The 24,645-nt window shown below is 38.7% G+C and overlaps 1 protein-coding gene across 3 annotated transcripts in view; it reads left to right on the top strand.

The window, feature by feature from the left end:
• Positions 1 to 21,861, top strand: part of HOXA3 (homeobox A3) — a 154,347-nt gene extending 132,486 nt beyond the window's left edge. For all 3 annotated transcript variants that reach the window (XM_078663474.1, XM_078663475.1, XM_078663476.1), the window contains one exon: positions 20,429 to 21,861. In XM_078663474.1, the coding sequence (XP_078519600.1) occupies positions 20,429 to 21,210 (782 nt within the window). In that variant the 3' untranslated portion in view covers positions 21,211 to 21,861. The remainder of the gene's footprint in view (positions 1 to 20,428) is intronic.
• Positions 21,862 to 24,645: the final 2,784 nt, after the last annotated feature.

Genomic DNA, 24,645 nt, shown 5'->3' with positions numbered 1-24,645 from the left:
CCTGTTTGCACAGTGGCCTTTGCGATTTGTGAGGCAGACAGCCAAAGTGACACTATAGGAGCACGCACGTTCCCAAATCTTGCAGTCATTTCATATTTTTGTTTTGTGAAGACAATCTCACACTTGGTAACATTTTATCCTCTGTTGAGCGTATACAATCCACAAAGATGCCAAACTAATTTATAGGAAGTCATTGGCCTTTCAAAGGGGGAATGAAAAAGTCTAGTTGAAATTTTGACTTTCTTGATGATTGTCGAGAGCTCTTTGAATCTGCTGTGCCACAGCAGTCCAGCTGCATCTCCATGATGAAGGCTTATTGCAATTACCAGTCGTTGAGATTTCTATAACCATTCCATCCAACACTTTTTTCTTCACAACATTTTTAAGAATGGAGCTGTCCTTGGCGAGTTCAGCATATGTTTGATATAAGAAAGTTGCCTATTGGTTTGATTAGTATTTTATACAGTTTATTGATATGGAAAACCAGCTGTCCCCAGACTGTATCGAAAGGCTTCATTTCTTTGTAAGGCAGAAGTCTTGGACTTTCTCTCTGATGACTCAATCTTTTTTCTATGGTAGGTTATGGCAGGCTAAAATAAGAAAAATAATATTATGAAAAGACAGCACTATAGTTTATCCTGAAGGTGGAAAACAATATAGATACAAAACAGGTAAAATCAGATAGAGATAGATAAAAACAAGTTGCACTGTGCCCTTAATATTTTTGAGCATGGCTTCTACTTTAAATTTATGGTGATTCTTTCTAATGACCATCTGCACCAACATTACCAGTTACATTACACTAGGGAACTGTGAAGGTGCATTTAGGCCCTTCTAGCAAGAGCCAAGACGAGAGAGCTGGATACCGAGAAGACCAGATATAATAAATCTATGATACGACCTTCCCTGTGGTGCCTCTAGTAGTAGCCTTTATAAGCTAAAGGAAAAACACAATACATCTGATTGAGTTAGAGTAAGGTTATTTACTCTTTAAATGTACATGCTATTATTTATTCGAGAAGTGATATCTTTATCTGCATAAGAAACCATCAATGTTGCAGGGTTTCTTCTTACATCTATCAAATACAAAAAAAACTAATAATAATATCAGGTTTATAAATTGTATGAAATGTGTTTTGTGATTAAATGTCTACCACTGCTACCCTTCATGCTTCAGCACAGGGAGGATGCAACTGACTTTGTCAACTTTTTTCAATGAAATGCTTGGTTTTAATGTCTAAAACAGACTCATCAGCCCAGAAAGAAAGCTAGACCGAGCACATTTTTCAACTCTGGTATCTGAACCATAGTGAGTCAAATTTGTATTAATATTCAATGGTTACATTTAAAAATAAACAAATGTGGCAATGGGATGAGCTATTCTATCCAATTCTGTACACACAGTGGCTGCAGTGAGCGCCTCTTCATGTGAAATGACTCACCGTTTCATACCAACGGGCTGGTGCCACTGGAGATATCCAGCTCTTGGGCTAAGTCTTGCCTGTCAGCGAGGATAAAGAAAATATGGTTCATCAGTACATGCGTTGATAGCCTCACAGCATTTACCACGCTCTTGATGGTAGATAACAAAATTCAAGGCGAATCACAGAATAGGATTATAACATTACAGCTGGTAACCACACATTAAATACAATTTATTTCCATTAAAAATTAACGAGTGGTGCAGGAATTCAAATGGTTATGTGGGTTAAATATTCTTTCCAGTGGTACTATAAAAACGTTATTCATATACATTGAGAGGAAACATTACTTTTGTATAGAAGTAAAAAGAACTTGTTTGGTCATTTTTTTGAAGTTGGAAAAAATAATCTTTTAGTGTGCATTTTTCATTTATCTCAAAAATAATCTTTTAGTGTGTATTTCCGTCAAAGGGAAGCATAGAATGTCATCAAAGTATATCTTAGATGCATGTGTTCCTAAACAAAATCACCGTGGTGTACAATTAGTACACAGCTAGATGTTACCGGACACTCCATGAAAGCAGCTTTAATTCTGGGACCACTAAAGTCTTTGACAAAATCATTTTTTGAAAACAATATAGGTTTCACCTGTTTTTGATGTATAATATTCTACTGAGTCCATGAAATTTGCAACCTCTAAAAGTTTAGAATCTAAAATCTCACATGAAGGCTAGTAACAAATCATTTTGCAATTAAAAAAAATTGAATTAAGTCTCTGCTTAATGATTGCAGCCATCCTTTTGTGCAATGCTGCAACTCTGTGCTAAATGTTTTACTTATACTCATGTAACTCCTCAACTGCTCTGATGTTCATGAACGTTAAAATAAAAATCAATAAATATTATTATATAAAAAAAATGATTGAGGCCATCTTTAAAATAAATGTTTGAAGTGTGACATTCTACGTGTAAAGGAATGACAAACTATGAGTTAAAGACTCTCTTCAAGATGGGACAGGATGGCTCACCGTAATGGGGTCAGTTTCCAGTTAAAAGCAATTCAAATGTGGATGTTGATGCGAAAAAGGGTTTTAGGTCATTAAATCTATATAACATGCATAAAATCCAAAGATCTGATGTCTAGCAAAAACAAGATTGCCTGCAAGAATCAAATGCAACAGAAAGTTGACATGAGGACAGTAGAGGGGAGGTACAAATTGATACACGATAAACATCAACCTCAATTTTCTATTCATATCAATAGCATTCCTGACAGGTTACCAGTAACGCATTTAGCACTAATTTTAGGATCTGAGCCCACATTCCAGTATTATGAGCTGACAATGTTATTGGCATTTGCCCAAATAAGAATGAAGTTTCCAATAACATTGTTTAGCTTATGTTTCCAACAATCAGGCTGTAATTTTAAAAGTGGGCTCAGAGAAGTGTATTGAGGCTAAAAGACAAGATCCCAACCAATGCAAACTTGAACGATTAGCTTATTTGTCAATATAGATTTTCTAATAACATAAAGGGCGTGCACCAATACATTTTACACACTAATTACTGCGAATTGTAAAAAGAAAGTTAGGCGGAGCTGCACTTCATAAATTTGCCAACGAGTAACCTTTCTTGGGACATTTGGAAAACCCAATGAAATGAATATAAGATGCACAATTAACGCCATATATCTTTTAATTTGTACATTTCAGGCTTATTATTTCAGAAAAAGTAAATGATTGCTACTATGTCTGTTTTGGTATCTTTCTGGATGGCCTGCATTGTGCTACACTTGTCGGCCGTGGATGCGGTGAGGTGCTAGTGCCATCACTGTGTTATGATGTGTGGTTTGTCATAGTTAACCATCAGCTTCCGCTGTGACGGATGCAGTAGCTAGGGTGTGGCAGCTATGCGAATGAACTTCCTGACATCTCTTCTATCTGTTAGAATGTGGTTTATCATAGTTTCAGATTTTATCTTATCCCCACTGATAATCTCTTGCTTTTCAGATGGTTCTTACATTTTGCACTGTTTATTGTTTGTTTATCACCTCTTTCTTCCTTTATCAATTATGTTAGCTTTACCTTTTATATGATAATGACAGCTAGGCGTGTGTGAGACAAGTTTCAGCTTCCTCCACTAGCACCACCTACTTTCTAGCCATCTACCCACAGATGTAAGATACAGGCTAATATTGGAGAAATTAGGCACTCTTTGCCGGCGACGAGCCTCCACAAAGGACAACGGCTCTGTGGCCCAGTATCTATTTCTAAGCAAAAACCTGGCTGGAAAGGAACAGAGCACTGTTCATGAACTATGCAGAGCAATTTAGTATACATACAAGAATGTATACATCAAGTGGTGATTTTAAATATATGAATTATATATTTACATTTCACCTGTTTATAATAGCATTGCATTATATTATACTTATTAACTTTTTTGGGCACAAGGAGATTAAATGCATTGCCCAGAACCACACAATTTTAGCCAAATTTAAAAGCCGGGAGTAGAACCTATGTCTTCACATTTAAACTAGCTAAAGTGCGATAGATCTTTGGAAAGAACAGAAAAGTCAGTCATGCCGTTTGAAAATAAATAGCAGTGCTCTTGTGTGTCACTGTATTGGCACTCAATTTTCCCAATTGTTCGGGAATGAGACCTACAGCCTTCTTCCATGGAACCATCGGATTACCAAGCTTGCTGATAAGCTCTGCTCCCTCTTCGCTCTGGTCTTCCATTACTCCATAGTTTGGTCTTTAGGGCGTATCCAGGAACATGCCAATGAATCTGTTCTTGAATAGACAGCACGCGGTTTGGTACGATGCCTGCTGACATCAGAAATTGAGTCTTCACTGATGCAAGAAGTTGTTTTGTTGCCCCAATTTCACGCAGCGGTCCCATACTTTCTAGAGTTAAATAAAAGGTAGAGAACGTGATAGCTCTTAAGCCGCTATTTATCATTATCTGTGCCCAAAAGCCCATAATCGTCCTCCTTGAAGCAACTACTTGGTCTCCTATTCTGTGAGCAGAATTGCAGTAGATCTGGGTGGGCTGAAGGGTGAGATTGAACCTTAGCGTATGTCTTTGGCCTTCCTCAATACTGTACAACAACTCTACCCAACCCCATAGGATCATTTAAGACTACAAGTATCCGAGCTAGATCTGGAAATTAGCTGGATGTAGGTGCCTCAGTAAGTAGATGTGCTCTGTTGTCAAAAATGTACACTGTGAACAAACTATAGGCAGATATGCACGATTACAGCTGCATATCAAATTATGTGGTTGACAACTTTTTAAAGTCAGTTCTAAGCAATTTATTTTTCGCATCAGAAATGTATCAAAAAGAACTAGGAGCTCATTATCAGTGCTTAATTTGTGCTGGTGATTGCCAACAACTAATTTTCAGCATTAGACTTTGGTCAAGTGCAAGAGAGAGAAAGGTAGAAAACTGTGATAAATAAAGAAAGCATGAATGAACAAGAAACAATATGAATGAGATTATAGAGACAGGAAGTGTAGGATTGTGGAATAAAGAGAAAGGAGGCGGAATTAAGGCTAGGCAGTCTTGGTATTGGGCAACTTCAGCAATTGCAAGCAGTAGCTGTAGGCCTCTAAGAACATTTTTGGGCCTCTGCACACATTTGATAACAATCCAGTATGTTTTATACAAGTACACGTTTAGTCATGAAATATTTGTATCTATCCTGGGTATTTGAATGTCCAAGTAGTAATTGGAACCTCCAGCTTAAGACATTTCTCAAGGTATAGTATGCAATACAAAATGTTAAATAAATCCATTTAAAACATGCTATTTGTCTTGAATACAAAGGGATGGATAGATAATGAATATGATGCATTACTAGGTGGGAAGCAGTGATAGAGTGTATTCTTATGTATAGGTTTCCTGAATATTTAGAATTTGTCAAAATTATAGCTATATCCCTCGGTAGGTAATTTTCACCAAAATAACTTTGGGTCCTGGATAGGCAACACAATTTTGAGACAGTTAGAATTTTGAGTATTTCATGTTGAAAGTTTTATAAGATTACTTGTGCGTTGAGATGCAATCCAAAAAGGTGTATTCTGATTTTGGTGGCATCTTATTTTTGTGCAGTTGTAGCTTTTAGTGGACTATTTTCTAGGCATTTATGTTTTTTTCTTTTTTCTTTAATAGTACAGCGTTTATTTTTCAGTCAGCTAGATCCATGTTCATTTTTATATAACAAGATTATATTTAGAGTTCTATTTCTGCAAGTATATCTGTATGTTTGGTTATTTGTTATTACAAAGGTGGCCTGAACTGTTAACATTTTGGAAGAATAATTTACAGACAAGGCACTGGGTACCAGGGATTCTGCTAATAATGAAACCCAACAGACCAACCTACATATGTTTGTGGTGGATTTCATTTTGCAGTATATCGATTTATAGTTATTGGTTTCACAAATATATTTTTGTTTATTTAGTTTGTGATAAATCATGTATATGTGTGTCCTTTTGTGTTACCAGTTTTGTTTAGGCAGGGGTAGCTGAGATCAGTTTTAGTACCTTGATTACGGTGTTGTTATGTTAGTGCTTTCATTGGCTATTTTTGAGTGCTTAGGCACTTTGTTGGTATTTTTTCCAGCAAGTTTATATTTAAGGCAATATAATATTATGCCATTAGAGAAGGTTAGGTTGCTCACTTAGTATTTCATGTGCTACCTGATGTTTAACTTTCATCACTTTAGCGAACTAAACTTTTTCAAAATAAATCCTCAAGTTTTTCTTACTTAGTCTTTCACATATCACGTTATATTTCACTTTCACTACTATTGTGAACCTAACATTTTTAATTTTTAAAAATAAATCCTGAAGCTTTTATTGCTCTTGTCAGACCTCATATTTCTTCAGTGAAAGGTGTATTTATAAAATATCTTTCAAGGACTAGTGTCACTCAAATCCAAAATGCCAAAGTGTTGTTAATTGTTGCAGTAAGTCACATGGGGCCAGAATTTTGGAGACCATTTTCACCTACTCTCCAAATTGGTGCTTGAAGATTAAGCTGCATTTTATCCAACTTGTCTTTGCGCCTTTTTTAACCCTTACGTTTTGGATCAGTAATCATCCATCAATTTGCTGATGTAATCAGTGGTATCTGAAGATACCATTAATTCAAGCCATTGGATGGCTGATGCCATGCCATGAGACCATCAGTGGATGGATTACTCAGAATTAGATAGAGGTGAAGTGCCCAAAATTTGCTCTTTAAATTAGTACCATCTTGTCAATTGGCTTGTAGGTGGTGGTTGAAGGAGCTTTCCTGGCACATCCTGAATCCAGTAGTGGGGCATAGTCTTCAGGCATTTCCCCCAAATCTGTTCTGAAATTAGACTCGTACATTAAAGCAACTGCGAAGTCAGCCAATTTCTCATTTTTTCTCTTGAGGAAACATTAACATGTATTTACATTGGTTGCCTCCTCTGCTGTGTTTCAAGTCGTGGTATTAGCACATTTGGTTTTAGGCGGTGGTGTGTTATCCGATATCCCTTACGCTGTGCTTGGCCTCTTACTGCAGTGCTCCATCCTGCAGGGGTGTTGTTAACTTCAGATGTTATAAATGACTATGCCACTCCAATACTGAATACCTCCTTTTGAAGGTCCTATTAGAATTTAGATTCACTTATCTGGCTTTTAAGTCTTTTCATTTATGTCTGCCAGGGTTTTTACCACATCATTTGCAAATAACTAGTGATACCTAGAGCACAGGGTATAATGCTTAGCTAAGCATGGAACCTACAGGATTTAAATGCTCAGGACATTGACTCAATTCATAACTTATACGTTAGATCTCTCAACCTACTTCACTAAGGAGGGAAACGTATTTGCTCGCTTTTCAAACAATTTAATCGTTTTTGATCTTGGGTAACTTAAAGTACATTTTACTGGTCAGTTCTGTACAAACATAATATATTTTGGTCTCCTTGATTTACAGCATTTGGGTTTCAAATATGTTTTATTGTGGGTTCTAGTTTTGTGTTGTATTTGTGAAATTTTATTGCATAGCGAGGCAATGCTCATGGGCCACTATACACTTCAGAAACACGAATTAGTCCAAGTTTTTATAATTTTTTTCAATGTTATTCCTTTTTACTAGTCAATAAACTGCACATAGGTATATAGCTATTCCTTAAAATAATTGGATACTGTAGATAGACTTTGTGATGAATCGCCACTTAGGCAAATTAACAATAGCAATATTTCCAAATGTCCATACTTTTTCTGTTATAAGTTTGTATTGCACCTTTCCACAGACCAGACATAATACCTGTATCGCACAGCAAATGGTATCGCCTTATCTCTCCCAAATCTCCTCCCTTTCATTACAACCCTTGTCACCATCTCACCATATGATGATAACAGTTGATGTTGATAAAAGATACAGATTATTTCGTTTGCTTCAAAAACCCATAATGTCAGCTGAATTTATCAGTGGCCAAGTGGCAACCATTAGAGAAATATAACTGATCAAATGTAAACTGGCTTAATTAGCAGCAGTATAACTAGTTCCCTACTAGTGTGAGTCCTCTGTATGGAAAGCCACCTACGAAGAACTAAATGTGATTATCCACTTCGCATTACAGTATGTGATAAGGGTGGTTCTTTATGGGTATTTGAAAACTTGCTTGAACTAACAATTTAAGACTTTTGTAAAATAAGCTTTTATTAATCGTAAACATTGGTTAGAAATAGCATACAGTATATTTGTATTTAACTAAAAATACGGGGTCGTGCAGATATGAGGAGTAAATTACTCACCATAAATAAAAACATGTTAAGAAGTGAGTAGGAAATATAAATCAAATGTGTGCACACGTTTGTGCCCTTCTAAACAGAAATTATCCCTTCAAAATGATAAAAGATAAAATAGTTCAGCTTGCAGCCCTGTGATAAAGCATGCACTGTAAGTTGTTCACTGCGCTGTTTTAAGGATTTTATGGCTATACTTCAAAATGTAGCTAGACATCATTTCATTATATGATGTTTTTAGCTGCGATCATATGTTACCTTTATCTTGACCGTACAGGTGAATGGACAGGTACAAGTGAATGGACACACATAATGTTAAAATATTTCAATTTGCGCGTAGAGCTGATATCCAGAATAGCCCAAGCAGGAAATCAGTCATTTATTCCATGTTCAAATAAAAATGTTAGCCACGTTTAAATGATTTTGGGAGACTACACATCCCACCTGTAAAATACATTGTGTGCAGATGTATCCATTTTTAAACTAAGATTTAGCAAGTTTTGTATTCTAAGGGTTTGTTAAACTTTTTTTTTAATCCCTCAATTTAAGCTTTAAACGGGATCAACTGTGTCACTGAAAAAGGGGATTTAGAGGGGAAACAACACAGATTTGTTTCAACTTTTCACTTTCGCCATTGGAACCTTGTTCCATGTTTGTTTATAATTTTTGGGGAGGTAATGAATATGTTTAAGGCTAGTTACTCTTCTGCAAGTGCTCCCCCACTGTTTAGTGTTCACCCGTGCCTGATTAATAATTCTTCTAAGAATTTAGTACATTTGGTGGAATACCTCCTCGGTTAGACTTTTTATCCAGTAGGAGTGCACCTACTGAAGAGCAGAGTTTACTCTTCACCAACTCCAATCATTGCATTAATTAGCAATGGAGTAGGTAATGTTTATATTATGTATTGCCATGTGTGTCATATTTTTGATGCCATATGCAAGGTCTTCAACAAAACATTTGGCTTTCATAAAACTGAGTTAACATTCGATTGTTTTGCTACTTTATGTATAGTTTTTAACATAAATTAAACAAATGTCTTTCGATTGGTGTACATTTTTAAATATAAATGTGTGTTTGTGGGAGAGAGAAAATGTAACCCTGCAACAGTAACATGTTAGACATCACCACCTACGTTTCACTTATGTAACTGGTAGTTCACAGGATAAAGCAATTCCAGTAATAAATTGTGATTCCCTTCTGCCACCTATATTTAGATTCTTTTGGATCATGAACATTGGCTACATTTCAATACACTAAGAAGGTCTATTTGTGTTTAAAAGCACAATTAAATAGCGGTTTGAAGGCCGATATATTGATATAGACGTCCCTAAGATGTTTATCTTCAGCACGTGTTGGGTTGTGAGTTTGGCCTTTTTGCTTGATAGAATGGTTATTTAAAGCATGTAACTTCTTTTGAGTGTTTATGACTTATAGTAAGCAACAATAAGCTGTTCTGTGAGTAGCTAGTAGCCACTGTGATGATTAATATAGTTAATTGTGTTGGCTGTGATGATTTGAAGGTGTATGTTGTTGGAACTTTTCAATCTCCTTTTAATGAAATACTCAGACCAGTTCTACATATATGTATCTCTCATTTTGGGCGGGTGAATAGGTAATACCAAGTGAAGGGGTAGACAAAATGTTCATTTTGTTAAAAAGTTACCACAAATTCTTGTGAATTTGAACATGTTCCTCTCAATGAAAGCAGTGAGGCTGAAAAACTCATTTATAATTACATTCTACCCCTTAAAGTTCACGTTTGATGAGTTTATCTGCAAAACCTACTTTCATGGGAATATTTTGTTTACAGCTGTTTTTAAAACTTTACAATTTTGCAGACTTTAGTAGTAGTCCTAAAGACTATACCATCCCTCAAGAAATCGCACTATAAAACAAATGCAGGGTCTTCAGATTTTCTGAAAACTGTTCCTAGTATGTTCACATTTTATCTATCATTCACTTTTTGTGAATTGTCATGTATCATGTTTTGTACAGTTAGTAAGTGAATCCATGTGGCAAGAAAACAAGTACATTGTCGAAATACTTTAGCCTTGAGTCATAAAACAGATTTACAGTTTGGAATAGCAGAAACTGAAAGTTACACACATTTGGCAAGTATGACATTCTTTTAAACCCTTGCAGCGGCGGATTTCAAAGTACATTAAGTGGCCTATATAGTGTTATTGCTACTACTGTCATTTATATAGCCCACAATCTCCCTTTGTTTATTATGGCATCACATCGTACTCTGCAGTCAGGGGCTGAATTCCCTATTGGTTCAGAAGTTTAATTCACTGATACAGGCTCATTCAGCTTGTGGAGATGTGTAGTCAGTGAACTAAAGGTTGTGCCTCTCTTAGGTGAGTTTTTCAGCCATTGTGAGTTGTGCAAGGTGAGACGCGAAGGCAATCCCAGGCCGCCTACAGGTCTTCTCATTCAGTACACATAGCAGTTGCCCATCAGATGTATCAAGCAGATACTGCAAGCATTTTCTGTTAGGTGCCCATGTACCCAGCAGGACTGTATGTTACTGATGAAGCTGTTCAGGAAGTGGCGTGTGCCCATTGTTGACATCATGCCTGCTCTCACCTGCCAGCCTCTGTTTGGTGGTGCAGCTATCAATGCACTGTATACTGTGGTCACTCGTTATCCCACTGTACAGTGCTACCCTGGAGTTACAGCTGCATACATAGCCCATATGAGAGCAGATGCACAATATTCTCTTATCCCATCCTTAAAATGCCCTTTTCCATGGACTTTTGATTAAACCTTGTTTGTCCCTATTATCTGCCCAAGGCAAAGAAGAGAAAAGAGACTCCTCTTTTATGAATTTGGTACTTGGGCTTTTAGAGCTGTATGCAGCACATTTTGTCCCACCTGATCCAGGCTTACCGTTTTGTGCTTCAGACCCACTGTGATTTGCTTAACAGAGATAAACCATATCCTCATGTTTAAATCATAATAACGTTATCTCATATGTTTGTGAGTTTTCACTTTACATGACCACATACGGATAATTTTATTTCAGGGTGTAAATGTCGAGCATGATACTGCTCCATAAGTTGTTGCAGCCAAATACTTTCCAGAACCAGTGAAGTAACCGCCTCAGACAAATATGAACAAACACTGTTTCTCAAAGCAGTTTTTTTCCCCATCCAAAATGGCTGTTTGCGCATGTGAATCCTCATGGGCATGCTTATGCACAGGCGGCTATCTATGAATATTTTATCGTTTGTAAAAAACATTCAAAGATGGCCGCCTATGTATACACACCTATCCTCGGACAGGCGGCCATCTTCGAATAGAGTTTAAAACCATTGTTGTTCTTTATGTACTACTATCATTGTAATTAGTTCCTTGCAAAGATAGTTCTTTGAAAAGGGTGAAAGATTTGTCATCAGGTAGAAGGGAACAATTCCGATATATCCCTGATCACATCTTCAGTTTAATCTCCAAAGTTCCAGTTTCTGTTGATAAAGCGCTTAGAGTGGGGATCTTGAAAGTAAAGAGCCCTATGTCAAGCAATCATGACAAGAGTACATAATCTGAAATCGAGTATTGATTTTCCCCGGGAATCTATTGAAATATCCATTCAGTGTTTGGTCACAAAGTGTACATTTGAGATTTTGTCCTTTGGCTTTACTGCACAAGTGTTTAATGCAAAAAATTTACAACATGACAGTTTGCAAGGTAAATCCTCCAAGCTGCAACTTTCAGCTAATTGTGCATTTTGGACAAAAAGACAATGTGGATATTTATAAACATGCACAATGACAGTCAATCCATGTCTTCGCAGAGAACAGTTCTTGAGTTGGAGCAATTTTTTGGGCTGAATGAAAAAGTATTCAGATTATTCACTGGGGAAAGTACACCCACTCAGCATAATGATGACAACCGAGATAACTTTTTAAACCTGACATTACTGATAATATAATCGGCAAGTTACTTTAAAGATATTTTCCTTGTTCATCAAAAGGTTAGTGTGTTACGTCTTCTTCTTGGATAAGATGCATTGCTTGTAGACTTTGACATATAATGGGAACATTAAGTTCTCGAGATAAAGACTGTAATGTTACATGTTAAAGCAAGAATATGCAGATTATTAAGATTACTTTTTGAGTATGATACTTTTTATTAAACATTATTTAAGTGCCTAAGTTAAGTGATGAACTTAGTGACATTGATTAAACAATCAGAGACCATAAGGTGGGCGTTGGAGTTGCCAATGTCATAGTATATTTAGGTCTGTTTTTAGCCAAGACATTTTTTTCAAATAAAATCTTTGTTAGAAACACATACATATACATACTTACTTACATATTGTGGCTTTCATGAAGCCCCTTTTATCCATTGATCAGTTCTTGTGTTGTTCACATTTTTTTCTCCACCCACAACAGCATAAATCCTGAGGCAATGGGTCAGCCCGCTTCAGCCATTTGTTCCCTTCTTTATGCATGACTGCATTCTGCCCAAGCACAATGGCACCACTGGTTTTAAACTTCATTCAAAGATGGCTGTCTGTCTGTGGATATGTGTGTATATGCATATGCATAGGCGGCCATCTTTGAATGTTTTTTTACAAACAATAAAAGATAGCCGTCTGTGCATAGCCATGCATGAGGGTGCACATGCGCAGACAGACATTTTGAACTTGATTAGAAAAGCAATTTCAAGATGGCTGTATGCCTGCACGTGCATACACACTCATTGATGACCATCTTCGAATAGTTTTAAAATATAGTTTTACAAAAACAATTTTCAAAGAAAACAAGCTTGGGTAAAAAGTCAAAAGGTCTGTAGTCGACTCACGACCTGTTGGCTTTGCCAGTAGATGTTAACAACTGAGGGCTGCACACTAACATATCACATGAATACATGTAGATCCAGTCTTTTTTGTCCACTGCACTTACCTCATTTTTCCCATTACTGTTTTTAGGGTGAGCTCGCTAATTTCAGCGATCTTCTTATGCTATATATCATGATCATTAATGAGGGTCGGAGGATAATTTTATTTCAAGGTGCAAATGTCGAGCATGAAGCTGTTCCATAAGTTGTTGCAGCCAAATACTTACCAGAACCAGTGAAGTCCCCACCGCAGACAAATATGAACAAACACTGTTGCTCCAAGCATTTTTTTTTCCGTCCGCGTAATTTTCATACTCCGACGTTGGATTTGCAAAACAGATGTTTTGCAAATTTTCTTGAGATAGTGTGTTAGCAGTCGAATGCTGGGGCACTTCTAAAAGCGAAAAACAAATGAATCTCTTCTTCCAGATTAGAACTAAGAATTAAAAACATGTTTTGTGGGTTGGAACAAGGGTTTCCATGGCCATGGGTCTTGCCTGGTAGGTGCAGGATAGCTCCTTATCTTATATTTACACGAATTAGATAGGCTTTACAATATGTTGTTTCTTTTTTTTCATAAAAATACCAGATACTGCCAAACTATTCCAACATTCGGTAAATTACCTTGTTAACATTTCCTTTTAGGAACAACAGCACTTTCATGTATGTTTTACGTGTACTGCCCTATGCCCACTACTTTTTATAGCTACCTATAGACTGGTTTCCTGAAAACACCATTTCAAAGATGTGTATGGCAGCGAGCACCCATAATGCAAAATTCCCACAGGTGTATCCTCGCTGTCTTTCCTCTGTGTTATTACAGTTGATTTATTGTTTGTGTCAAAGTGAGAGAAAGTTGCTTTGAGTTATTCCTTTTTAACGTGTACATTAAATGCGCGTGGGAGGCTTTTTCCATGCCTTATAGGCATTCTTGCGAGGCTCGTTACATTCTCTCTCTTGGCTGAGCAATTCCAACTGTTTCTCGCTACACACAGGATCAAAGAAACTTAATAAAATCTTTACAGTTTGGCAAGATAATAGACAATTCATTGTGGGCTCAAGCAAAGGCCTATTAGCACTACACTATTTGAGTTTTTTTTTGTTCTATATTGCTATACGTGCTGCTATGCTGCTTCTTCAGAACCATTTCCTATGCAAATATTTGTGCATATTGAGCAGATATCTGACGGAAATGTATAAAGAATGGCATTTAAAGTAGTGGACTTCCTTTGATTAAATTAGATCACCAATCGTGAAGCTGGGTTATTCCATTCTACTGGGAGATTCACCATTACTGTATTAAAGGTGGAGGTAAATGGTGCTAGTTGTAGGAACAAGTTTATTACAGATCCTAAGATATTGAAGGCCGGCCACCAGCCATTAACTAGTCCTTTCCACTCTTAATTTCAGTTCTTGATCATATGCTCATTTAAAGAGTTTTTTTTTAAAACGATAATATGGCAAAGCTGTTTAAATTTATGAGGGCAGGTTAAGCAACAGAAGGTGAGCCATAGTGATTTAAAGATTAATTACAGTTTCCCGGGTATCTGTTACCAGTGATTGCAGACAAAGGACACTGAAAGAAATGGATAATTGAATATTTTCAAACAAGTGGAATGGTGCTCTTTTTTGGACCAAATCTATTAAACATTTTCCTTTGCTTAAGCCTCTCTTAACATAAGAACAAAAATGGTCCCGATTTTCTAAGATTTAAGTCTTTTTTAAATTAGGCTTATGATTTTCTCAAACCACAAACAGAAGTCTTAAGATGTACTTAAGACTGGAAGCACATCGTTAAAAAGTCTTGAAACTACCTTAAGCCAAGTTAAAGCTTGTGCAGAGTAGGCCTTTTTCCTTCTAAGACAAGCCATTGAAAATGCATATGCCCATTTATTTTGCAGTATGTTTTGTGGTGGTTAAGTGGTAAACATGTGATGATGCTGAATCTCATTGAAAAAACAACACATTTGATCACTGAAAATCTTCATGGAATTCCTGAGATGATAGACACTTATGTTTGATCATTTTATTGTATCTATTTTGTTTAATTTATGTGCCAGACTACTCGAGGCTAATGCATTAAGTGTATTTTGGTGATATTTTACTTAGGCCAATTAAAGTGCACTCGTGGTAAAGCATTCATGTGTAAATGATGATAAGGACCACACGGTTTATGAAGAGTAAATTTGTGAAGGTTTAAAGGTAAGCACCATGGGTTTACTAGGGATGATGCACAGGAGAGAGGCTTTGGGGTAGTGACGCATCAGCATGTGTTTTCAGCAGACATGGATTTGACAAGCTTTCTTAAATGGCAATGGAAAAATGCACCAAAGTCTGTGTGTGTAGATAGAAATAGATTACTCCCTCCCGTTGTGTGCCTTCTAGATGTCCAGTCTTGGGAATGCAGTGTTACAGAGATAGCCAGAGATTAAAGCATTTTTCGCCAAGATGGATTGGCTTCTTGTGGGTGAAGGCCTTGATGACGAAGCAGTGGTTTTAATTTCTTGTCAATTTGGACATAAAAGGACAATGGATGTTGCTCAATATGTTCAAGAAACGTATACGCTGTGAAACGGAAATTTGGACTAAGTGATCTCTCATTCCTAGTCATTGCAATTAATTTCAGATGTGCAGCGTGTTACATTTCTGGTATAATTAAATCAGTTACAATGATTTTTATTATTTCAATGAACATTATCAAAAACTCAACCTAGGAAAATCCTGCTCTCCAAAGATTGCTATCTACTATATTCCATTATTCTGTCACAAATCAAGCAACACTGATTGATACAGTCAAAAATGAGTAAATTCCCCTGGTTTTTAAGATTCAAAATAGCCATGTACCCGTCCGAGATGAGGTGATATTAATGCTCTGTTAATAAGTAACTCTTAATAGGGTTTCTTTTTTGCATCTTTAAAATGTTTAAGTGTATTATTTGTGTCCTTTTACCTTTTTTTCGTTGCCATTCCAAGCAGTCATCAAATAATCGCATTTATTGGACAGGGTTACCATTTTTATAAGTCTACCAATAAACTGTTAGTTCATAATTTTTAGAGAACCAGACTTGATGAATGCTCCTTTTCGGTGTTTCGGTGTCCGCACCCTCCTTACAGTAGATTCTCATACAACTCTTTACCTTCCCAGTTCGAAGAGACCATAAACTTAATGTATGTACTTCAGGTATGGACTCCCACCATATCATGTAATAAGAGCTGGAAATCTTAGTGGTTGTAGAGAATGTACAATACCAGTCAACATGTCAATCATATGTAACATAACAGCACATTATTGGCATTTCCATTACATGACATGTACAAATAAATGGCTTCATGGCATTGTTGGCCATCCAGTCTTGCCTTTCCTTACTTTAGTATAGACAATATAACTGAAGGGCTTGATTATTTTAAACAAATAAAAAAGCTCTGATCAGATTGTGAAGAAAGGGTCTTATAATTAGGCCTACTTATAATGTATATATTAAATAGACAGCATCGCAGGCGTTTGTTGACTCTCTTCAAAATAAACAAGTGCAGTTAAATGTTCATCACAGACATCGTATTACAATAAGCTCTACATTGAGAATGTAGAAAAATGCTCAGTGGTTTCCAATAAAATGGTCCTTATAGGCCAAATTATTACTAAGTTAAACAGTATTTGGTATGTCAGTGACAAGAAGGTGTTCAGGTGTAGGTCAACTTTGAGCAGTATTAGAATGTTGGCCAAGAAAGATGTCTGCTCCTGCTGATGGACCTTTGTGTGAAGCCAAGGTGTTTAAATGTGATCAATGAGCTGATGGTAAATCTTACCTATATCTTTAAAACCCCTATTAGCTTGTTTCCTTGCCCAGAGATTTGGTGCTTTATCAGAAAAGTGCTTTAGAGAGAGGCTCCAACTTACTCGTACCAACAGGGTTTGTTTTCAGCATGCAGTTAACCGCTTAACGCCTGTTAATTGAATAAGAACATGATTTTCAATACAACACGTCTCACACAACAAACCCATTGTAAACATAATTTCACATAGCATCCCATGGGGCTGATCCATCTTGTATATATAATGACACAATCCCCGCTACCATGTAGGTCCGCTGCTCCCCTCCAGTCCATAATATGCCCACAACATGTGCCAAACCTTATCATGTTTGTGCGGACACCCGCGTATGGTGTGAATAGTCTTCGCCAGTTTGTACGCTTCCAAGCCACCAAGCCACCAAGGGTGGAGCACCGGCGGAGCTCCAGTGTTTAGCTATGTCTCTCTTAGTCAGCAGTGTACCCACCCCCACCAGTGTCCTGTCTACCCGGGGACCACCATATCCTCCAAGATACCCAGCAAGGTGTTCCGGGGCCTAGCCTCCACATGCGATCCCACCACCCTGCGTAGGATTAGGAATAATTCAGCACAATACTGCTGTATAATGGGGCAGGCCCACACTATATGGAAATAAACCCCTCTAGATGCCAGACACCCCACACATTATGGGGAAGAGGATACCCATACCCTCCATAGTCTGTAAGGTGTAAGATGTGCCTGGTGAAGGTATTTAAACTGGATGTGCTGAGCTGAAATGGCCCATACTTGGGGCGCCATACAAGCATCCCAAACCGCCTATCCGCCTTCCCCAGAGGACCCACCCACCCCAGGCCTCCCAGCGTAACCCCAGCAGGTCCAGGGGGTGCACCACCAAAGTTTTATAGATTTGTTGAGGGACCCTAAGTACACACACCTCCAGTGGGTTAAAGTCCGGAATATCCCAATCTGAAAGACCTTGTCAGAGCTGGAGGTACCAAAAGAATTGTGATGCATGCAGTTACAAATCTGACTGACGGTCTTGAATGCAGGTTTTTAATGTGTAATTTTAGACTTGAGCACAAGAGCCTCTTGTGCTTCCTTCCCCTTCAATTCTTAGCTGAGACAATAACGGGCTAAACAAGTGCTTTATCTCTAGCTTACTCTAGTCTCCATTTTTAGATCTGGCATAAGCCAAGATATTTTGATTTTACTAAAATTATATGTATAACACTTACAGGGACTTTCAGCCATCCTTCTTCGTCAATTGATCTACTGCTGTGTCATTTGAATAAATATTCGGCACACTACAGCATACGGCATGGGGCAGTGGGTCAGCCCGCTTCAACGACTGGCTAAGTACATTATGAGTGACGGATCTCTCCTTTCACAAAGAAAACATACACACACCCTAGTCCCCTTACGTGCCATAGACTAACTACCATAGTAATGTGTGCTTTTTGAAACCAAACAAATATCTTTGTGGATGGCCATTTTTTTCTCGATTCTTGAGGAACTGGCAGTTACCCCAACAATAATGCTTTGCGAAATCCAATACAAAGCAAAAAAAAAAAACCAGTGCTATAGCCAAAAGACTGGCTGCAAAAGTAAGACCTATTGGTTTTACCAGTGCTTGTTTTGTTTTAGTATTGAAATCGGTTCAAAAACTCAAACAGTCCGCTCAAGTAATATTTGCCTTGTATTTTTATATTATACGATAAACGAGAGAGTAGCTTTAACTCTTAGATCTTGTATATTTGTGCAGTAGATGACATCAACTTTGGAAACAGGACACTCGTAATATTCCTTTAGACTTCCAACATCATCATGCACAGAGTAAACACTCATCATGAGTAGTGAAAACGGAGTATTCTGACATTTTTAAAGGAAGTTTCAGAAATATTTTCCATCTGGTGCTATGAATGGTCCATAAATTATTGACAACATGCAGATATGGGTCCAAAGTTGGAAAGCCAAATTAATTGGTATACATTTTTACTCGTGAGATACCAATTAATATTAACATGCATATATTTCAATGGATCAGCCCAAGTCACCATATTGTGTCTATTTCCACTGAAAAACGTGGTATAGTTATTTGTAATACCTTCACGGGTATATATATATATATATATATATATATATATATATATATATATATATATATGTGTGTGTGTGTGTGTGTGTGTGTGTGTATGGGTTGCATGCTTTGATGTGAACCATACTTAGCAGTTTTAGAAGAACATGTCACTTGATACCCATGTGGACACTTCCATTTTCTAATTTGAAATAATTTCTGATTTAATACGGTGCTTATTGTTTCTGCTAAGATGAGAGTTGAAGTTGATTTTTGCTACTTCTTGCTATTGGTGTTTCCAGATTTTAGTTATTAATTTTCGAATTTTCTTTTTCATTTGAATTTGTGTAAAATAATATCAAACCGCAATGTGTTATAATCTGCCAACAGGTCTGAGCTCTGTGATCAGGTGTAGTGCGTTATACCAGGAGCAACAATTTCCCTTAAAGTAACCACACTCAAAGATTGCAGGGACAGGGGAGATTGATATGTGTCTTAAACACGTTAATGAATGTAGCCCAAGAAAGTAAGTTGAGATCATATAGACAGGCAACAAGTACAGGCAGCCTTCTAATATAAGTTCCTGTTGGAAGAGAGGGAAACGTGTAGTATAGGGGTCTACAATGTAGATCTGGGGAGGTGCAATGGAACATTTAGAGGATTACTTTTTAAGGTATATTTACATGCCTTTTAATCAAAGTCCGAGACTATCTTGAAAATCTGGTATCAAGCCCTATAGGACCCTGTTAAACACCCCTGATTTAGACTTTTACACTTTAGGGACCCCTGACCCGTATGAGATACTATATCAGACATGGTTGTGTCAACAATAAAGATAAAGTCACTTCGAGTGTCTGCCTAAGCCGATATGCCAGGTAACTGTGGGCACAATAATAGAACGTTCGCGTGGCCTGTTTTGCCTGTTTGTATTTACTTGAGATTACTGGCCGTGTGTTTGTTTGCAGTGATTCTGTATTCCTCCTAGCAAACATACAGTGCGAGCCTCTGGTTTATTACGCCTGCACTTGGGTGCTAAGCAGTACAGCTCTAAGATGTGTTCTTTTTTAATGTATTTTTATTTGTGCTGTATGCACTTCTAGTGTGGATCATAGAATAAATAATAGGTGTTCCTTTTGTTTCTTAACCTTAAAAGAAACTGATCGCTGCTGTCCGTAATGGTGTGATTTGTATCACTGTGTATCACAGGAGAACGTTCGGTGTGGCTAAACGAGCCGATTAAAATGAAAAGAATACATACTGCTGAAATGAGAATGTTATGGAAGTGTGTATCCTGTTTATCGAAACTGAAAACGGTGTGAGAGCCGTTTCATAGACAAATAGTGTTGCTCACACATTGCTTGCATAGGAGTGCACATGCTGTTTCTTGTATGCTAATGTCCTTGTGTACCCAGATGCGATAGGCCTGCATTCTGTTGACAATGACCCGGATGTGCCTCCCTCAGCCTGTTTACCGACTCGCCTTGTGTTTGTTCCCCTCCTGCAGGTGAGAGCTGCGCCGGGGACAAGAGCCCTCCCGGGCAGGCCTCGTCCAAGCGGGCGCGCACCGCCTACACCAGCGCCCAGCTGGTGGAGCTGGAGAAGGAGTTCCACTTCAACCGGTACCTGTGCCGGCCCCGGCGGGTGGAGATGGCCAGCCTGCTCAGCCTCACCGAGAGGCAGATCAAGATCTGGTTCCAGAACCGGCGGATGAAATACAAAAAGGACCAGAAGGGCAAGGGCATGATGACGTCATCGGGGGGCCAGTCGCCCAGCAGGAGCCCGCTGCCCCAGTCCATGGGCGGGGGGTACCTGAACTCCATGCACTCCCTGGTGAACAGCGTGCCCTATGAACCCCAGTCGCCCCCGGCCTTCACCAAGGCGCACCAGAACGCCTATAACCTGCACACGTCATATCCGCCTCCCCTCAACAACTGCCCGCCTCCCCAGAAGAGGTACGCGGGGACGGCAGCTGTCACGCCGGAGTACGAGGCCCACTCACTGCAGGGCAACAATGGCTATGGAAATCCGCATTTACAGGGAAGCCCCGTCTACGTGGGCAACAGCTATGTGGAAAGCATGACTAACTCGGGGCCCTCCATTTTTGGTTTAACCCATCTCTCCCACCCTTCCTCGGCCAGCATGGACTACGGTGGCCCTGGGTCCATGGCCTCCAGCCACCACCATGGACAGTGCGACCCTCACCCTCACCCCACATACACAGACCTGTCCTCTCACCAGCCTTCTCAGGGAAGAATGCAAGAGGCCCCCAAACTGACTCACCTGTGAAGGACAGTTCCAAGACTCTTTATGTACTTATCGTCCAACAACTCCGTTTTATTCCGTTTTTTAAAATTATTTGTCAATGCATTTTAAATCGTTTTTAGTGACATAGCAATATATGTTGCTTGAATGCTCTTTTATTCGTGCCCCATATGTTTTTTGAACTGTAGCCATGTGACTGTATTTCAGTCACCAGTTTTCATATTTTACCTTTCAGGATTATTTTTATGATAACAGGGTATGTGTGCAGATTGTTTAAAAGGATCTCCAACGTGAAGCTGTTCGCAGAAACAGGGAAGCAATTTATTAATTTTATTGCACTTCTTTTTAAATTGCAAAAAAAGACACGAATGGGCGTTGGAACAGGGTATCCCAGGACATCGGTTGTGTGACTTCCTGCAAAGTTTGTACTCTGGTGATCACTCGGACGTATTTATTGTTGACCCTCCATTTCTAACATGAAATAATCATACATGTTAAAATATTATTTATCCCCAACTTGTCATATTTATAAGCAAAATGAAACGGCATTCTGGATAGTATGGAGACAGAGTGTTGGGCCTTGCGATAAACTGCATATTGGAAATACTAGGACATTTTTATTTCAAATACAGTCCGCCCCTGTATTAATATTGCAATAAAAAAACAAAAAGAAAACGAAACATGAATACTGTGTATGTGTACGTCAGGCACACCCACCTCCTTCAAAAGTATCAGTACTGTGACATTGAAAATTATTTACAAAATGCAATGTTCAGATTCTGGGACAAGATTTTATTCTCAATAATGAAGTGTTAAGAAAGGGTGAAGTAAAAGCTGGAAGAGGAGCACAATAAAATACTATTCTCCGTACATGCAAGCCATCACATCTGCTTTCAAATGTTACCTGAGGGTGCTATGCATTTATGGCGACAGTGGTAACTTTATTGGGGGTAGGCGTGTTTGAGTTACATTAAGACTGGACACATTAAGCAGTTTCCATCTTTGTTAGTTGCAAACAAGTCCGATGTTCGAGTTCATTTAAAAGGCGTAAATGTTGGATTTATTTCGTTTTTCTGGTACAAAATCTGGGTCGCCACTGATATATGGGGATATTGTTTCAATTGAACGCAGGTGTTCCGTTGCATTGTGACCTCTGGTAGAGGCTGAGAAGGGAGCCTGATGCCTCAGACTCCACCGCCGCCATTTTGTTTCTTTCTCCTGCAGGCTGCTGCCCGGCTTCCAGACATCCCTCCACACACATTGAGGATACTCGCCCCTGCACCAAAGTGTTCTGAAAGACACCGACCTCTTACTCCCACGCCTTCCTCTCAGCACAAAGACACGTCTTCAAAGAACTGCTGCATTTTGCTTAAATCGACAAAAAGCACATGGGAACAAGTAGGCGCTAACACATCTGCATGTAGAGAGGGGGACAAAGAGGTCTGATTGTGATGGTACACACATACATACGTGCATTTGCAGCCCGCAGATATGGACTCGAGACTAAATGACAACCTTCCTCCTATGTGCAAACCATACCATCAAAATAAAGGGACAGAACCCAGCGAATAACTGAAATAGAAAGGCAGGAATATTCTGGAAATAACGATTAATTCATGCAGAAAATACATTTCAGAAAACTAGATCTGATAGAATGTGTAATTGCCAAGTTATCCATGGGTAGACTAGTATAAAAGTGCTGTCAAAATAGCCACAAATACTAGATGACCATATTTGCACACACGCATGCGTGCTTATATACGTATATACATACAAATACCTCTATGATGATCTGTAGCTGTGTAAACAGATCAGCTGAATATATTTTTCGTACAGATGTCTTCTGGATCTGAAATGGATCTCAACACCACTTAATATAAAATATAAAATAATAAAAAAAATGTTGGGACCAGTGCGAATGTTACACAAATCTGTAAAACGGATTTGGAAAAATGAATTAATTATGTATTTCCCATTTCCAATTCTTACACGACTATCAAACGCCATTTTCTCGAAAACAAAACCTAGGAGGCTGCAAGTATCAACATAAATTTCGTTTCTCTCTCCTAATGTATGGGAATTGGACGCCATTTTAGATGCTTCCTGAAATAGTTACACAACAAGCCAGAAACATCTGCTTGGAACAGCGTAAATGTGTATTTTTTAATGCAGAACATGAAATGATAGCGCTCTCCTCCATTCCCTGCCACTGTCAACACTCGGCGTGGACTGCCAGTTTATCGAGGAATCAGTCTGTACAAACCACGTTTATGACTATAAAATTAATTTAATTCATTATATAAATTCGTTACAGGAATCGGACATCGTTTATCTGCTCTACTACAAATCTGTCCAGAAAGCTTGTCGGATCTGTAGTGAGAATATTTGCTTTGCGTGGGTCCTTGCCAGGAACAATATTTCCACTTGAGAACAAAGGCATCCTCAAAGTATGAATTATTAATCCATCGGCCTCGCGCCCTCTCACTGTCTAACACATAAACTCCGAGCAGGCAACTACCACACGCACTCAAACACATACACACACAGCCGTCCACACACCCCTCTTTGCTTTCTGGATGATTTATCTGGGATTCTCAAAAAGCTGCATTGTACAACATGCGTGGTGAGCCTTTCCAAGGCTTGGCTTTCATGTCCTGGAAGCCTGAGCCAAAAATCCCGAGGCTCACAAAAGAGGAAAGAATATTTCGTTCCAGATGGTTCTGAATTAGGAGCAGAGGAACAGAGAAAAAAGCACTGTCGAGTGACCCACACCCACACATGTTTTTTAAATAGCTCTATTTAAAGCCCTGGGAATCTCGTTGCCTACCTCTCCCACACACACATGCAGCTCCCGGCGCTATTTGTCACCGGCCCCCGACAGTACACACACATAGCATGACACACACAACATGCACAGGAAACAAAAGAAAGGTACCATACCTGGAAACACTGAAACCGTCCAGCAGAAAATAGATGTCTGAAGACTCTTTCCTTCTCTGTTTACCCACATTTATTCTACACACTCTCTCCCCCCCAAGCAACATTTGCTCCTGCCGGAGCCAGACGCTTTAAATCTGATCTTCGAGGCCAGGAGCTGTCAAGCCCTGCTCGGCGAGGAAGATTGATCGAGCCGCGGTTTCCTTCCAGCTTTGTTAGAAGCAGAAGCTAGAAAATTAAGGGCCTTGCTTTTTTTCGTTCGAGTTTTCATTTTTAAGGCCCCTGTGTTTAGATATTAAATAACCGCGCACTTTAGCGTGTTTTCTATAAACAGAGGCTTGGATTGCAGGTATCCGATGTTGCATTCCCAGGTATGGCTTTGTTGTGTCTGTGGACTAAAAAGAAGCTGAGCCCGGGAAGCACAGAGAGGACATATGTGTCGCATTACAGGTTTAACAAGGAACATACATGTGCAAGGGTGAAATACACCGCATTCTTACAGGGAGGCGAGAACCGACACCT

The sequence above is a fragment of the Lissotriton helveticus genome, chromosome 10 (assembly GCF_964261635.1).
Source record: "Lissotriton helveticus chromosome 10, aLisHel1.1, whole genome shotgun sequence".
Classification (NCBI taxonomy): domain Eukaryota; kingdom Metazoa; phylum Chordata; class Amphibia; order Caudata; family Salamandridae; genus Lissotriton; species Lissotriton helveticus.
Note: the sequence above shows the minus strand (reverse complement) of the source record. Positions and strands in the feature narration are given on the sequence as shown.